The 12,671-nt window shown below is 42.8% G+C and overlaps 1 protein-coding gene across 1 annotated transcript in view; it reads right to left on the bottom strand.

Annotated features, from left to right (window-relative positions):
• LOC133648572 (intraflagellar transport protein 172 homolog) overlaps nucleotides 1-12,671 on the bottom strand; it is a 28,457-nt gene continuing 15,786 nt past the window's right edge. The window contains exons 30-48 of the mRNA XM_062044799.1: nucleotides 12,027-12,169; nucleotides 11,852-11,945; nucleotides 11,505-11,569; nucleotides 11,138-11,318; nucleotides 10,304-10,413; nucleotides 8,548-8,677; nucleotides 7,948-8,046; nucleotides 7,761-7,870; nucleotides 7,572-7,635; nucleotides 7,325-7,411; nucleotides 7,120-7,236; nucleotides 6,880-6,984; nucleotides 6,671-6,790; nucleotides 6,503-6,598; nucleotides 2,866-2,925; nucleotides 2,367-2,465; nucleotides 2,128-2,281; nucleotides 980-1,071; nucleotides 1-905 (exon numbers count right to left, since the gene is read on the bottom strand). Coding sequence (XP_061900783.1) covers nucleotides 816-905; nucleotides 980-1,071; nucleotides 2,128-2,281; nucleotides 2,367-2,465; nucleotides 2,866-2,925; nucleotides 6,503-6,598; nucleotides 6,671-6,790; nucleotides 6,880-6,984; nucleotides 7,120-7,236; nucleotides 7,325-7,411; nucleotides 7,572-7,635; nucleotides 7,761-7,870; nucleotides 7,948-8,046; nucleotides 8,548-8,677; nucleotides 10,304-10,413; nucleotides 11,138-11,318; nucleotides 11,505-11,569; nucleotides 11,852-11,945; nucleotides 12,027-12,169 — 2,016 coding nt within the window. The 3' untranslated portion in view covers nucleotides 1-815. The remainder of the gene's footprint in view (nucleotides 906-979; nucleotides 1,072-2,127; nucleotides 2,282-2,366; nucleotides 2,466-2,865; nucleotides 2,926-6,502; nucleotides 6,599-6,670; nucleotides 6,791-6,879; nucleotides 6,985-7,119; nucleotides 7,237-7,324; nucleotides 7,412-7,571; nucleotides 7,636-7,760; nucleotides 7,871-7,947; nucleotides 8,047-8,547; nucleotides 8,678-10,303; nucleotides 10,414-11,137; nucleotides 11,319-11,504; nucleotides 11,570-11,851; nucleotides 11,946-12,026; nucleotides 12,170-12,671) is intronic.

The raw sequence follows: 12,671 nt of genomic DNA, 5'->3' as shown, positions 1-12,671 counted from the left end.
TGCTTTAAAACTATGATTTATTGTATTTTTGTACTAAATAAAATACATTCATACACACAATGCCGGCGACTCTGCGGTCTGTGGCACAAAATGTCGACCTTTAGGATTTGGAGAAAAAAAAAAATTTGAGTCCAAACCGAGCAAAATCCTCGATTGAGCACGGCAACGCCATCCTGAGAGAAAAAGCCCTTCTAGTGAGGGAAGCAAAAGATGGATGATAGCGGGCGGAGAAATGCGTTTCCATGGTGACAAAACGACAAAGTCAGAGAAATGGTCAACAAAAAAAGTTTTGTATCAAATGACATATTTAAGTGTATATAACAGAGTACAAATGAGCTGCAAAATGACTAATTGAACTGAACCTGAGCGTGAAGGCTGGCTTGAGGTTTTGGTTTAAGAACAGTGCATCTTTAGTTGCCACATCACAGTTTAAACACCAAATGTATTGTAGAAGGTAGTGGACGCCTTAATGTGTAGTCTTTGCTACACTCACTACATTTGTTTACATGAAAGGAATGCTTCGACTTGCAGTTAAATAAGATAAATAAGAAATTTGAGTCCACTTCAGTGAGAAAATGTAACTACACACGAATGTCTTCATGTCTGAAAAGATCAAATATTGAGAGCACTTTCACTAAATGTGGTTATTTCAATTCCAGGCTCACATTACTGCAGATTAAAGTTGTTTAAACGGTATACCTAAAGTGGAAATTGCGTTGAAACCTATCACAAAAGACAACTGACAAAAGCAATAGAAAATATGTATAATAAATAAGCAAAATCCCTTAAATAAGGATAGAACCTTCCGATGGGTCTCAGTGGAAAGAGAACCCAGATGCCGGCAGCCCGCCGCACCACTGGCTGATGAACTTGAGGACATCCTGACACTCTGGACTGTGACTGGTCTGAAGGTGGACACAATGGTAAAAATGTTTGAAGGGACAAACAAACAAATGTTTTTGCTTGTGCCCCAACTTACCTTGGTGGCCATGAGGAATTTATTCCAGTCTTCTTTGTTGGCAGCTTTTCCTGGCGAGGAGAAATCAATCTTGTTCCTCAGAACGGGATAGCCTGGAGGAAGGAACACATTTTCAACTTTTTACACCTCAAACTACTTCATTACTTTAGAAGAACATATATTTAGGGCTGTCTTCAAATAGTCAAAAGATTTGACAATTCGATTCGTCGTAGTCTCATTCGACTACCAACCTTGCAGTAGAATCAGCTTATATTGAACCCCCCTTGCCCTCCTCCACGGGAGGGAAGCGAGCTCATACCGCTGGGGCCCCTGCATAAAGCAGCATGTGTTAAAAGAATCAATTGATTGTATTCATCATCACGTCTTCTTTGAATATTAGTAAAATAATCCTGTGTGCAGAAGAGGGGTTTTTAGAAAGGAAGAGATAAATCTTGGTTTCGGTGGTCACTGCGGCCTTCCTCAGAGCATTCGCTGCTTCCTGGTGTGACGTCGAATCTCTAAAATCAGCTGGGTGTGTTTTGGCCTCCCAAATCTTGCTGTCAGACACGGAGCACACAATGCCATCACGCACCTTTGGCCGGCCGAATCCCACTGCTGACCTCGGTAAAAACCCGCCAGAAATTGGACACGATGCAGCGCTGGGACGCGCCGCTTGAAAAAGGTAACAATCCTTCCGCATGTTCACATACAGAAACTTTGTAACTTTCTTCCACGATTTAGTCAAGTTTCATATCCTCTTGGTGCTGCGCCATAGCCGAGGTCCTCACAAACTGTGCTTTAGCCTTTTTTTGTGGAAAAATGTGCAAATTAGAACTCTGTTATGTTCACTTTAACCTATGACTGTATTCCTTTCACAAATACGTTTAATTAACTCTGAAATATTCGTTACGGACACGCAGTGACCAGTCAGTATACACTGTCACATATTATAGTATGTTTATTTTCCTAAAAAAAGAAAAAAAACGCTATATATTTGACTTATTGTCCACGATGGGCAAAATCCAACAATCAGATTCTACTATGAAAATCTTTAGTAGAAAGAAGACAGCCCTACATATATTTAAACAGACAGTAATATAAATATATGGTGTTTCATATTCCCTCTATTTGCATGGATGCATCTCAGCACGACTGTTTATGTGTTTTACCGGTAAGAACACAAGCCAGTGAGCGTAGGCCACTGTTGGCGTCCACCAACGACGCTTCATAAGAGTTTCTCTCATCCCGTGGAAGAACCTGTTCTAACCGGCCGTACACGGCCACCGTCAGGACCCAGTTACGGATCTCCTCCCGCTGGGGGTCCTGCAACACACAGACCAGGTTAGGGTGAGTTTGTTTATGTGTTTATGTATGTTTGGTGTGAGTTTGATTGTGACGTCACCCTTACAGCGACACAAGGTTTAGTCGGGAGCGGAACTTCAAAGGGAATGTCAGTGTCAGAGAAGTCTGTGTGATCCAGAGAGTCCAGGGTTCCCTCTGCGATGGCCTGACACAAAACAGAAGACAATATTATTGTTGTGTGTTGGTGCCATTTCCATAACTAGTCAAATCATTTCTAAATACATAATATTAAAGCTAAAATAGTTGTTTTGATTAAGTGTCCTGCAAAGTGATTTGATAGCATATTTAACTATCTGGGGACATTCAATTTGAATTAGTTTCAAAATCAAACTTAAAAGTCCTTAAGTTTTAAAAAGGTGTAAAAAATGTTTGGATTCACTTTTTTTTCCTCAATTTGCGAATACACCTATATATATGTATAATGATAATATTAAACAATTGCCCCTTTCATTTGATTATTATCATATTGTATGCCAATAAATTGATGGAAAAATTGCTTGTTTTAAGGTTTCTTGCTAATCATTTGTGTAAACGAGGAGACTCACGTCACACACATCCAGGAAGTGGTTGAGGAAGATAAAGGCCATGTTCTCCCAGCCTGCTGCCTGTCAGGGGGAAAAAGAGCAGTAGTACTTAACCCTGGAAGAAACCTTTAAAGGGGGCCTGCACTTTTTGGGCATTTTCTCTATCATTCACAATCCCTATGTAGGACAAGAACATTTGTTTTTTGTTTTTTCCCCCAAATACCGCTACGAGGCGGCTACAATGCATCTATTGCGCCCATAAAGCCCTCTAAAAAACGTACAAAAAACGCCTCTATTTGCAAACTTGTGTCGCGTTGTCAGCCATTTTGTACTTGCTTGTATTGAAGAGATTGACGAAGCCCGCTTGTACAACAGCAAGTTTTTAATTGTGATGAAAACAGACTTTTCTGGGGAAAAATACCAAAGCGGACTTATTAAAGAAGACTGACTACCTCTCGTTCAGCAGCACCTCTTCCAAGAGCACATACACACACACCCCCGAACCTCTCCCTTTCCCCTTCGGTCTGCTCCTTTCTCTCTCCTCGTGAGCTGCTTCTTTGCCGATGTGTACTGTAAATGGATTTTACTTTTTTAAATGTTATTATTGTAGCAATATGGTTGTTAAAGATAAAGATTTTTGTGATTTTTGGTTGTTTGTGAGGGCACCAAAGGGACTTCTGTGTGTGTACGTGTGTTGGCAGGGCAGTGCATACAGCATAGTTCAGATTGTTTTTTGTTTTTTTTAAGTTTGTTAATAAAGAGACAGTTCATTCATTACCTCCTTGTTATGTTTGTCTTTTATACGGTACTGTATGTCACTTAATATTGTGTTCTAAAGTGTACAAACCTTATCTAAAGTAGGGACTTTTGTCGAGGCTGGAACCAATGTTCCCTATAATTGTTCATGTGTGTGAGCAAACGCAAAAACTCCCTGAGCATTCAGTGGAGCCCATGTGAGCAACATCAGACGTGCACACAGTGGCTACACCAGCAGCACACCTGTCCCAAACCTGACTTAATAACAAGTTCAATCTCCATCCATCCATCCATTTTCTACCGCTTGTCCCTTTCAGGGTCGCTGGAGCCTATCTCAGCTGTATTCGGGCGGAGGGCGGGGTACACCCTGGACAAGTCCTCACCTCATCGCAGGGCCAACACAGATAGACAGACAACATTGTCTTATTATTATAATCAAATGACAGCAGTCATTTCCATTTCTAATGTAAGTGTTTAGGCCCACTTACAATGACAATAACAAAAAATATTGTTTTTCATGAACTGTGTACTTGTATTGTTTGTCTGGGTGGAGGTCCTGCTTTGGAAATAATTTGTACCCCTTTCAGACATTGCATTTAGTTCCCATTAAAACATTCACATGTTGCACAATGAGATGTAAGCAGGGGATCATGTGTACATTCCTGCAACTTCCTGTTTGTAAAAAATATATTTTTATTAGTATTTATTTAATATACTAACAGCATTTCATGATTAATATTTATAAATTAAGATTCCTAGTAAATGACACTAGAATAAGCACACATTTGATTGGTAAATCATAGTGTAACGACCTGGAATGACACTTTATGTGTGGAGTTGGAGTTGTCCGACTTTTTGTGTGGCTGTAAACACATCACTGGCTAAGTGCCATATGTGCATGTGTTGGCGCAAGTGAGAAAGAGCGAGCGACTGCTGTTGATATAACAAAGTTGCTTTTGGTCTGGTTTGTACTGCAGAAAATGACCAATTTTGCTAGATATCATTTTTTTTACTAATGTTTTGGTGATGTGTTTATGGCCAACAATAAAGAGTTTTGCTCAGTAAAGTGATGGATGGAATTCATGTCCTCAAAGCGTCCCGACAGACATTACAATATTTGAACAATGATGACGGAAACTGTTTTCTCTGTCGTGTCCGTGTGTCGAAAATTGATATGCGCTTATTTTTTTTTTTGATTTTGTGCGTGGCATAGATTTGCCGTGCGCAGAGGACGCTTGAGCAGTGCGCAATTGCACAGGCACACACCTTAGAGGGAACGTTGGCTGGAACCCATTATTCATACTTGCATTGTTTCTTATGGAGAAATTTGCTTCGCTATACAAATGTTTCTATCTTAAGAATACTGTTCAAGAACCAATTAAAGGCCTACTGAAATGAATTTTTTTAATTTAAACGGGGATAGCAGATCCATTCTATGTGTCATACTTGATCATTTTGCGATATTGCCATATTTTTGCTGAAAGGATTTAGTATAAAACAACGTCGATAAAGTTCGCAACTTTTGGTCTCTGATAAAAAAAAACCTTGCCCCTACCGGAAGTAGCGTGACGTTGTCAGTTGTTCACTCCCTCATATTTTCCTATTGTTTTCAACGCAGCTAGAGCTATTCGGACCATTACCCCATTAATTTGAGCGAGGATGAAAGATTCGTGGACAAGGAACGTTAGGGTGACGGACTAGAATGCAGTGAAATACATATTTTTTTCGCTCTGACCGTAACTTAGGTACAAGCTGGCTTATTGGATTCCACACTCTCTCCTTTTTCTATTGTGGATCACGGATTTGTATTTTAAACCACCTCGGATACTATATCCTCTTGAAAATGAGAGTCGAGAACGCGAAATGCACATTCAGTGCCTTTTATCTCCACGACAATACATCGACGAAGCTCATGCTAATTAGCATGAGCTAACGTGATAGCATCTGTCTCAAATGCAGATAGAAACAAAATAAATAAATCCCTGACTGGAAAGATAGACAGAAGATCAACAATACTATTAAACCATGTACATGTAACTACACGGTTAATAGATCTCAGCCTGGCAAAGCTTAACAATGCTGTTGCTAACGACGCTAAGGCTGACTTAGCAACTTAGCAACCGGACCTCACAGAGTTATGATAAAAACATTAGCGCTCCACCTACGCCAGCCAGCCATCATCTGCCCAGCTCATCAACACCCGTGCTTACCTGCGTTCCAGCGATCGACGGCGCGACGAAGGACTTCACCCGATCATCCGTGCGGTGGCCGGTTAGCATCGGCTAGCGCGTCTGCTATCCAAGTGAGTACCGGTAATCCTTGTTGTGTTGCTACAGCCAGTCGCTATACACCGACCCACCTACAACGTTCTTCTTTGCAGCCTCCATTGTTCATTAAACAAATTGCAAAAGATTCACCAACACAGATGTCCAGAATACTGTGGAATTATGAAATGAAAACAGAGCTTTTTTGTATTGTATTCAATGAGGAAGGCATACCTCTGTTCCCCGGGCTACGTCACGCGCATACGTCATCCTCCGAAGGCTTTTTCAACCGGAAGTGTGGCGGGAAATTTAAAATTGCACTTTATAAGTTAACCCGGCCGTATTGGCATGTGTTGCAATGTTAAGATTTCATCATTGATATATAAACTATCAGACTGCGTGGTCGGTAGTAGTGGGTTTCACTAGGCCTTTAGGTTCGTAAATTGTACCTCCATTGTTAGCTGGTTTTTGATAACTTTTATTTACGAGTTAGAATGCATAAAAAATAAAAACATAGTATGTGTGCCTGTCTCACATAAGAATTGTAAATGATAGGCAAAATTCCAAAAGAAGTGCAGTCCCCTGTTAAAAAAACAATGTCAAATGACTCTCAATGCATTAGGCCATGAAGTGCTCACCCTACATGCCAGGCCTGCCTCGTAGAAGGCTCTATCTGCAGGAACGAGGTCAGTGTGACGCAGCAGAGATACACACAGCTTGGCCGATATGCTCGTCTGCAAACAAACAAACACACACTTTGAACAACGAAGACATTACCATTACCAAAGTGTTTTTTGGTCACGTACAAGCTCTTCTATCCCCGTGGTGGCGGCTCTGGCGGCGTAGTAATGCGAGATGAGTAACATCTGTTCAAAGTCCTCATGAGCCGCAGAGTTCTCTCCCGCTGACTTGGACAAGTTCTCACACTGACGTCACACACAAATACACATACACTTTTAACCAGTTTTGTCTTAATTGCAGTTTTAAGGTGATGACATTCAGACTGTGGTTCTACCAGCTGCAGCAGAACGTTGCGGAGGTCTGCCCACGTGCGATACGACTCTGGAGTCTCAGGGAGGTGAATCATGTCCAGGAACAGGCGCTTGTAGATGTTAAAGTTCTGCCGAGGATACATGTTCAACTGTCTTGTGACTTACATATATATATAGTTGATGAAATGTGTGTGTGTGTGTGTGTGTGTGTGTGTGTGTGTGTGTGTGTGTGTGTGTGTGTGTGTGTGTGTGTGTGTGTGTACCTGTGGGTTAGGTGGCGCTCCGTGCTGCACGTACAGCTGCAACGCTTTCGGAGCGTCCCCCTCCTTGATGAGGTGTGTGGCGTACAAAGCCACATACTTGTGGAGGATCTTAAAGTTCTGAAATAAATGCATCTGTTCAGCAACATTTAAGCGCAATGTGTACGTGAGCAGTAGTCAGCTATTGGGGACTGAAACATTCATCAACCTGCTTGGACGCCGTCTCCAGACATTTGTCCCACTGGCCTCTCTCTGCATACATGTCCAGAGCCGCCATGACATCTACGCCCACCAGCTGAACACAAAATATTTATGACAATTTTGTCAGAGACCGATTAAAAGCAGGAATGTACACATTTTATTTCATCTAAAAAATTATGTTTATGTCAATGTTATTATGTTTTGTAGCAAAAAAAAACCTGTGTTAAATGTAGTTAGAAACACATGGGACACACCGAATCCACTTTGCCCTGATTCTTCAAGTGCTCCTTGTACTTCTGGTCCACGTAGCTCTTGTACCTGCAGGAGACAAGAGTGATGCAATGGAGAGAGGAGTGTGTTTCCATGCAAAAATAAAGCATGTGATGAACATAATAATATAGCGTAGATGATTGAAATATGTACAGTATGTATGTTTAGCACACCTAGGCTCCAGCTCTTTGGCCACCCTCTTGGCTTTGTTCCACTCCTCCCCCTCCATGAGGACGTCGATGGCATCCTTGATCAGGCCCACGTGTAAATACTGCTCGGCGGCCTTCAGTGTGATGCATGTAGAGGTTAAGAATAGTCCCATGGAACTAAATAAATCAACCTGTGTTCGCGTTGACCCACAGTGTTGTACTTTCTCAGCTGAGCGAGGCGAGGCCCCACCACCTGGACCACCTTGACTGCTCGCTCCTCACCCAGGAACTTGATTGACAACTCTGCAGCCTGGACACATATACATTCATGGAGGTAGTACGTTCAGATTGCATGTTGCACTTTTCATTAACTGAGCCACTTGGCTGCAATAATGAATCCGTCTGATGCACAGAAGCAGAGGTCACATGTTGTCATCTATGACAGAGGGCAACCTATGATGAGTCAGGGATTGTCCTGAAATCTAACATCCACATTTAGCTGCCTTATTGACTTGCTCCTGAGCAAACACAAGCTCTGCCTGTGATGCAACATTTGCTGCCTTCTGTCAAACTGCCACGTTATTGATCTTGACAACCCTGTGATCTTTGCTTTAGTCAAGTCAGTAAGGGTAGAATTGTTGATTGGCACTTTTGAGCCCGCAGCAGAAAAAAGAGATCACGTGACCTTCATGTGACACGCTGACCTTTCCTACAGGAAACATCTTTTCCATGGTAGAGACATCAATCTAACTGTCTGGCACCGTGCTCCACTGCAAGCAGGTAAACACACGACCAACCTGAAAATGCTCACCTTGATCCAGCACTTCTCCATGAGTGCTACATTAGGGTCGTCCTTCACCTTTAGGTAACATTCCACCGCCCGGGAATATTCACCAGACTGCTCCCATTCCCGCGCCTGTTCCAGCAGACCTTGTACACCTCTGGAAGCACACATACACACACACACATGTACACAATACACAAAAAATCAGTAGCCAAATCAAGTTGACATTCTGATGTGAATGTTAAACCTCGATTAGAAACTTCCATCCATCCATCCATCTATCTTCTTCTGTTTATCTTAGGTCAGGTCGCGGGGGCAGCAGCCTAAGCTGAGAAGCCCAGACTTCCTTCTCCCCAGCTCCTTTGTCCAGCTCCTCCAGGGGGATCCTGAGGAGTTCCCAAGCAAGCTGGGAGACACAGTCTCCCCAACGTGTCTTGGGTCTTCCCCATGGCCTACCACCGGTCGGACGTGCTTTAAACATCGCCCCAGAGAGGCGTCCGGGGGGCATCCTGACAAGATGCTCAAACCACCTCATCCGGCTCCTCTCGATGTGGCGGAGAAGCGGCTTTACTTTGAGCTACTCCCGAATGACAGAGCCTCTCACCCTATCACTAAGTGGGAGCCCCACCACCCGACGATAGAAACTCATTTTGGCCGCTTGTACCCGTAATCTTGTCCTTTCGGTCATAACCCAAAGATCATGACCGTAGGTGAGAATGCGAACATAGCTCGACCAGTAAAGTGAGAGCTTTGCCTTCTAGCTCAGCTCCGTTTTCACCACAACGGATCGATACAGGGTCCGTACCACTGCAGACGCCGCACCGATCCGCCTGTCGGTCTCACCATCCACTCTTCCCTATCCACTCTTCCCTCACTCGTGAACAAGACTCAGAGGTACTTGAACTCCTCTACTTGGGGCAAGATCTCTTCCCCAACCCGGAAATGGCACTCCAACCTTTTCTGGGCGAGAACCATGGACCGGGACTTGGAGGTGCGGATTCTCATCCCAGTCACTTCACCCTCAGCTGCGAACCAATCCCGTGAGAGCTGAAGATCCTGACCAGATGAAGCCAGGAGGACTACATAATCTGCAAAAAGCAGAGACCTAATTCTGCAGCCACCAAACCGGGTCCCCTCAAAGTCCTGACTGCCCCTAGAAATTTGGTCTATAAAAGTTGTGAACAGAACCAGTGACCCTCACTGGAAACGGGTCCAACTTACTGCTGGCAATGCAAACCAAGATGTGGCACCAGTCATACACGGAACAGACCGCCACAATCAGGCTGTCTGATAGAAAAAAAAAAAGGAATAATATTCTCTTCCAAGCATTTTGTCCAATTTCAACCTTCAAATTCAGAGACAATCTTTTTTTCACTTGATTCCTTTTGACAAGGATGCGCAGGCCGTATTCAAGCTGAACAAAAAAGTAGCAGCCAGAGTTGAATAATTCAGTGTGTTTTTGCTTAAAAGCAACATCTTCCTCCATCGTTTCCACAGGCAACATTTGATGCTCTCTCCCACGAGTCGTTAAGAGTAGAGACGAGCTGCAGCTTGGCCAGCTCACACATCACTCCTGGTTGGGGAGTTTTGCGCTGGACTGAGCTCTTCAAGCTCAGGCTTTGTGTGTACTGCTGGGCCTTCAAGTGACCCCAGAGACTTGAAAGGTTTAATCCACACCCAAGCTAACATCTTACAGCATCATTAGGTACTGAGGTGATTAGCAGCTGAATGCTAAAAGCAAAGCTAGTCTAAGTTCAAACGGAGTGTTGATGTTTGTTCTCACCGCATGCCCTTCTTGGTGGCCTCCTTCTCGTACTCCTCCTGAAGAAGGGAGAGCTTGTTGGGGAGGTACTCCTTGCAAATGCGAATGGCGTCGCTCCACATGTCAGCATCCTGAGAAACAAAGCAACATTACTACACAGCTTTAAAACACACTTTTATGCAGATCCAGAAAAAGGCACTCATGAAGCTTGCATCAACCTCTTGAGAACCAATGTCCTCGGCAGTAGACATTCGTTTTAGGTGTATTTCTTTTGTCAGTTACGAATATCTAAATAAATGTCCAATGCAAAGGATCTCTAATAAGATTGTGTAGCTACTAGAGGTGGGAATCTTTGGGCACCTCAAGATTCGATTATGATTCAGAAGCTATGATACTATTAAAAATCTATTATTGATGCATGTTTAATTTTTGTATATTGATGCAGTTTTACGATTATTTTTGTTTCACTAAATAAGCGTTTAACACTTGCAACTTAAAAAAACACTTAATTTGGAATAAGAAACAGTTCCATTAATTCCCACATGTATTAAATGAATGAAAATGTGTGCAAAACTGGAACATAAAGGCCCTATAACAAAGAGCTGGTCAGATTTCTCAGTAAGGTGGCTCGCTGCAGTCAGACAAATTTTAAAACTGTCTGCATTACTTTTACAATAAATAAATCGATTATTTACTAATTGATTTTATAATTGACCATGTCCAAATTGCGATGCATCTAAAAATCAATGATTTCCCCCACCTGTATCTAGTAGCTACTGTAGCAAAACAAGCAAATAACATTAAATGAAAGTTAACTGTTATTTATACAGCTCTACTACCTAAAACTCCAGTCACCTTGTAGTATTTAACAGCCAGGTCGGATCTCTCTGCTCGGAGCAGGAGGGCTTCAGCCTTCTGGTAGTCTTTCTGTTCAAAGCAGAACTTGGCGTGGCCCACCAGAACCTCCGGGATGCTCTCTGGATCGTGGCTCTCGGCCACGCGCTGCGCAGCGGCCCAGTCTTTGTTGTGTGCATACCTGGAAGAAGGGTTACAACACAAAAATAGTCTCTCTTTTTTAAAAGGCCAAAATGTGCTAATACTGAAGCAACTATCTTTTCATACAAAACTTCTTGTCCACAATTGTTGCATCACTCTGAAATTATTTACAATGGACGTAAATCTGTAGAGTGATGACATCAACAGATCAATCACATGTACTCACATATGCACGGCTTCTTTGGGCTTTCCTGCTTTAATGAACTCTAGCTCAGCCTCTGCAAACTTGCCCTGGAAGGCAAAAGAGGAATATTGAGATGGTTTATGGCAGGGGTGTCAAAACTTGTTTCCAGAAAACAAATGGGATTCCACTTTGATACTTTTTATAGGTGACAAAGCAAATAGTGTATTATCTTATAATACATCCCATTAATATTAAATGACTGGCATTCTTAGACTATTAGGGCCAATATAACAGACTGAGCTTTAGTAAAATGGCCAAGAGGCTGCTGGTTGGACACCCCTGACTTTTGGTGTATAGCAGATGGAGACGGTAGGTATCTACACATGTACCTCGTCTTCCAGATACATAGCATGTTTCAGGTGGATCTCCGGTATCTTCTCCTTGTTTGAAAGACGAGCCAGTTCGAAGGCAAAGTCGAATAAGCTGCAGAGCACAACACAGAAATAAGCTCACGTAATTTTTGGACCATGCAGCTCGTGCTCGCTGTGACGCCTTGCATCTTACAAGTTGTTTGACGCTGATTCGATGCCGTATTCCAGCAGACCAAATTTGGTGAGCAGCTTGACGGCTGCCTCTCCTCCCAGACTCCTGGCCCACACATAAGCCACCTGCTTCTGAGCGTTTGCACCGCCATGGCTTTTGGCGATCTGACAAACACGCACACACGCACGCGAACAGACGCACAAACACATACAAACATCACATGGTTGTAAGGTATTGTGACAGCAATGACCTTTTAAGAGTGTAGTGCAAAAAACGGTAATAACCATTGCCCCGATATTGAGCTGACAGTTTATACCAATCTCAAGCAGGAGGTAAAATAACATTTTCTGAAAAAAAAGAAGACTTATCTTTTGCATCTCACTGTTGCATATTCTGTTTGAATTCAGAAACAAACAAGCGCCATGGTCTCTTTCTGGCACAACCAGACAAATTCATCAGACCAATTAGAGCATCGAAATTTGATGACGTCATCCAACATCAGCGCCCATGTTCTGTCGCTTTGTGTCTGTTTTGCCGTTATTGTAGCTAAATTAAAGCATCATTAATGAGTAACTTTGATAAAATCAGTGAGCGTGTGGTGCCCTCATCTACTGGGCGCAAAAAGATCTGCCCTGATAAATCTGAGCGGTACGTGAGCAACAAAGA

This window comes from Entelurus aequoreus, linkage group LG04 (genome assembly GCF_033978785.1).
Source record: "Entelurus aequoreus isolate RoL-2023_Sb linkage group LG04, RoL_Eaeq_v1.1, whole genome shotgun sequence".
In the NCBI taxonomy this organism is placed as follows: domain Eukaryota; kingdom Metazoa; phylum Chordata; class Actinopteri; order Syngnathiformes; family Syngnathidae; genus Entelurus; species Entelurus aequoreus.
This window is presented reverse-complemented; position numbering and strand designations above follow the sequence as displayed.